Source organism: Cyprinodon variegatus, unplaced genomic scaffold (assembly GCF_000732505.1).
Source record: "Cyprinodon variegatus isolate N-32 unplaced genomic scaffold, C_variegatus-1.0 Scaffold960, whole genome shotgun sequence".
In the NCBI taxonomy this organism is placed as follows: domain Eukaryota; kingdom Metazoa; phylum Chordata; class Actinopteri; order Cyprinodontiformes; family Cyprinodontidae; genus Cyprinodon; species Cyprinodon variegatus.
The window spans coordinates 39,166-42,047 of NW_015151413.1; the positions used below are offsets into that span (position 1 = coordinate 39,166).

A 2,882-nucleotide genomic window follows, 5' to 3' on the forward strand; every position below is an offset into this window, starting at 1 on the left:
AATGCCCCATACACTGGAAAAAATCAAAATCTAGATAAGTAATTTTTTTCTTAAAATAAGTGCATTTGTTCTTGAATTGAGGAGATAAAAGAGACATTTTGCTAATGGAACAAGATGATTTACATTTAAAATAAAGAAAACACAATTAAATTATCTTGTTTCAAGTGCGTTTCATCTAAATATCTTAGTTTAAGAGTAGAAATGCTCCAATATTCCATTGGAATATCATCTCATTTACCTACTCAGCTACTCTTTAAGACATTTTTACTTAATTCTAGATCCTTTTTTCCAGTTCACCTGTCTATGTCTCTGAATGGGGGTCGTTAAAGGGAATTGTTGGCCTGGCTGAATAGGCAAAGTCTTCTGTTCTCCTGTAAAGGGGTTGGGGTTGCGATGATAGCGGGAAGGAATCAACTCTATCGCTGCATTGGAGGTTGTAAGGTTGGTTTTTCTTTCTTAACATAGATGGCTTCCTTCACGTCCCTCTCAAACCACCGGTCTTCTTTGTCCAAAATGTGAACATTCTGGTCCTTTGTCCATCAGGTGTAGATGGACAGAGTCTTGTCCAGAGGAATTGGAATAACTGTGACGTCGATGACTGAGAATCTTCATCAGAGTGTTTCTCTGAGGCGTCCCTGATCCGTATCTGTTGTTCCCTCCATAAGGTGACGTCAGGAAGACGGTGCTGCTGAAGTCGACTGAATGCTCCCCTGAGGTGATTAACTTCCTGGCCAACAAGGCGTGCCAGTGCTACGTGTCTCTGTGTGACTGGGCGGCGGTGAAGGAGTGGCAGGCCACCGCCAGCACCCTCAAACAGAACTCCGTCAGCGTCGGCCTGCGGACCGACTTCAACTACATCCAGGCTCTGAGCCGCTTTGAGGAGGGAGACCTGTCCGAGTGCGGGGCTCAGCTGGAGCTGCTGCCTGGGGAGGACTACAGCGCTCCGGGGGGCAACAAAGACAAGCTGGGTGAGTCTGATAACCAGGCGCCGCCTGCAGTACGCCGCTCTAAACCAGCTTTGATAGGACGGACGATTGTTTGCAGATCTGAAGCGGCTCCTGCCCTCCATGAGTCCTGATCCGGCGGAGCTGCAGAGAGCCATCGAGGTGCAGCTGCTCCGCAGCGCCGTAAGCGCCATGGCTAAAAGCGGCCAGCAGCAGGAGCAGAGGAGCGCTACATCCAGCCCAGAGTAAGAAGGCCTCTGCTGTCCCGCCTCTTGTGTTGCGGCCTGTTTTTAACTGTTGACGTCACGTTGCAGTACTTTGGTGCGATGCTTGAAGCAGACAGGAAGGATCTGCTTGGGTCCTCTTCGCCTGTCCACCCTCACCCTCTGTGACGCCCTGCCCACCCTGTCCACCCTGCAGCTGCACTGCACCAGCGCCCTGGAGAACGCCCTCACAGGCCAAGAAGTAAGCAGAAACCAAGCAGACCGAGCAAAAAAAGCTAGGTCCGTTGGTTTAAAACGCTCCCCTGCTTGTTTTCCAGGATTGTCTGATTCCTCTCAGCAGCGAAGCCTTGAACTCCTGCAAACAGCAAGATGTGCAGCTTTTCCTCCAAGCTCTGCGCTACTCCACATTCCAGAGACAGCTGCTCCAAAACCTGAAGAAAGGTGAGCTTCCTGGATAGATGCTTGGGTTATAACCCAGACCCTCCCTGACGGCCTTCTGTCTTCCACAGGTCCCTCCTCCGCCGTAGACGGCCATCTTCTGGAGCTCTGTCTAACCGCCGTCAAGTTTGCCCGTAAGAAAGGCAACATTGCTCTAGCATCTCGGCTCCTCAGCCAGTGCAGCGACGGGACGCAGGAGGAGAAGAACGAGGATGTGTGTCAGGCCTTCAAGCGCCTCTCTCTGGGGGGGACAGTGGGGGAGAAATGGGGAGCAGAGGTTCAGATGGAGAAGGCCAAAGTTCTGCGAACGGCTGGTAAGGAGCAGAACCTGGTTCTCTGATCTGAACGTGTTTAGCTTTACTTTTCAACAGCAGCAGCGTCATCATCTGATGCCGTCAGGATTTGATTTATCTAAAAAAAAAAAAAAAGGTTCTTTTTTTTCTCATTACTGTGAAACTAAAGGATGTATTATAAAACCTGATGATGGAAATGACATGAAGCGCTTTGGAAGATGTTGAGGTTCCACCTAAAGCCAAAAAGCTTTAAGCACCCTAAGTCCCCTTTAGGGTGACGGTCATGAAAGCAATGGACGGTGGAAAGGACGATTCGTCTAAAACATCTGATATATTTTATTAGTTTATCATGAAACTTTATGCTACGTTCAGAGCGAAGCAGCAGGAGCAGCAGAAACACGCGTCCTGCTTCATTTCTGATGCTTAAACCAGTTTATTTCTGAGGCGCGGCTGAAGCATCTTTGCTGCTCTAGCTGCGCGGTGGTAAAGTGGATCTGATGCGCGGTGCAGAACATGTTAGCAGCTGGATGAGTGATCAAATCACTTATGACACATTTAAGGAGAGAAAGTAATGAACCAACGCTGAGCTACGGAAGCCCAGAGAGCCCATTGGTGGACCCAAATCCTGACTTTCCAAACTTTAAATACTCCTAAACAGAACATTGATAAATGACCATTTATCATTATTTTTTTTCTGTTTTCAAGGCTGCACTTAAAAAAAAAAAATTGTCTAGAGCAGTTTTAAATGAAATTTCTTTTTGTATACACTCGTATATTCAAAATAACAAAATAAATCTGAATCTCTCTAAGTCTAAGAGCAGCCCTAATGGAGATCAGCTCCTCTACTGAACCCTGGATGTGAAAGAAGCCTGTAGATCCAGGTGTAGTTGTCATGTTATTTGAGGCTGAAGGTCTGGTTCTCCTCCTGCAGCAGTGCGTCGCAGTGAGCATGTTGCAGATATAATTTTCATTTCTGCCCAACA

General features: G+C 47.6%; 1 protein-coding gene across 1 annotated transcript in view; it reads left to right on the forward strand.

The window, feature by feature from the left end:
• The window catches only part of smg1 (SMG1 phosphatidylinositol 3-kinase-related kinase), a 74,471-nt gene that overhangs the window by 29,473 nt on the left and 42,116 nt on the right, over positions 1 to 2,882 (forward strand). Inside the window, exons 24-28 of the mRNA XM_015398768.1 lie at positions 666 to 968; positions 1,045 to 1,189; positions 1,259 to 1,409; positions 1,486 to 1,609; positions 1,678 to 1,920. Of these exons, the coding sequence (XP_015254254.1) occupies positions 666 to 968; positions 1,045 to 1,189; positions 1,259 to 1,409; positions 1,486 to 1,609; positions 1,678 to 1,920 (966 nt within the window). The remainder of the gene's footprint in view (positions 1 to 665; positions 969 to 1,044; positions 1,190 to 1,258; positions 1,410 to 1,485; positions 1,610 to 1,677; positions 1,921 to 2,882) is intronic.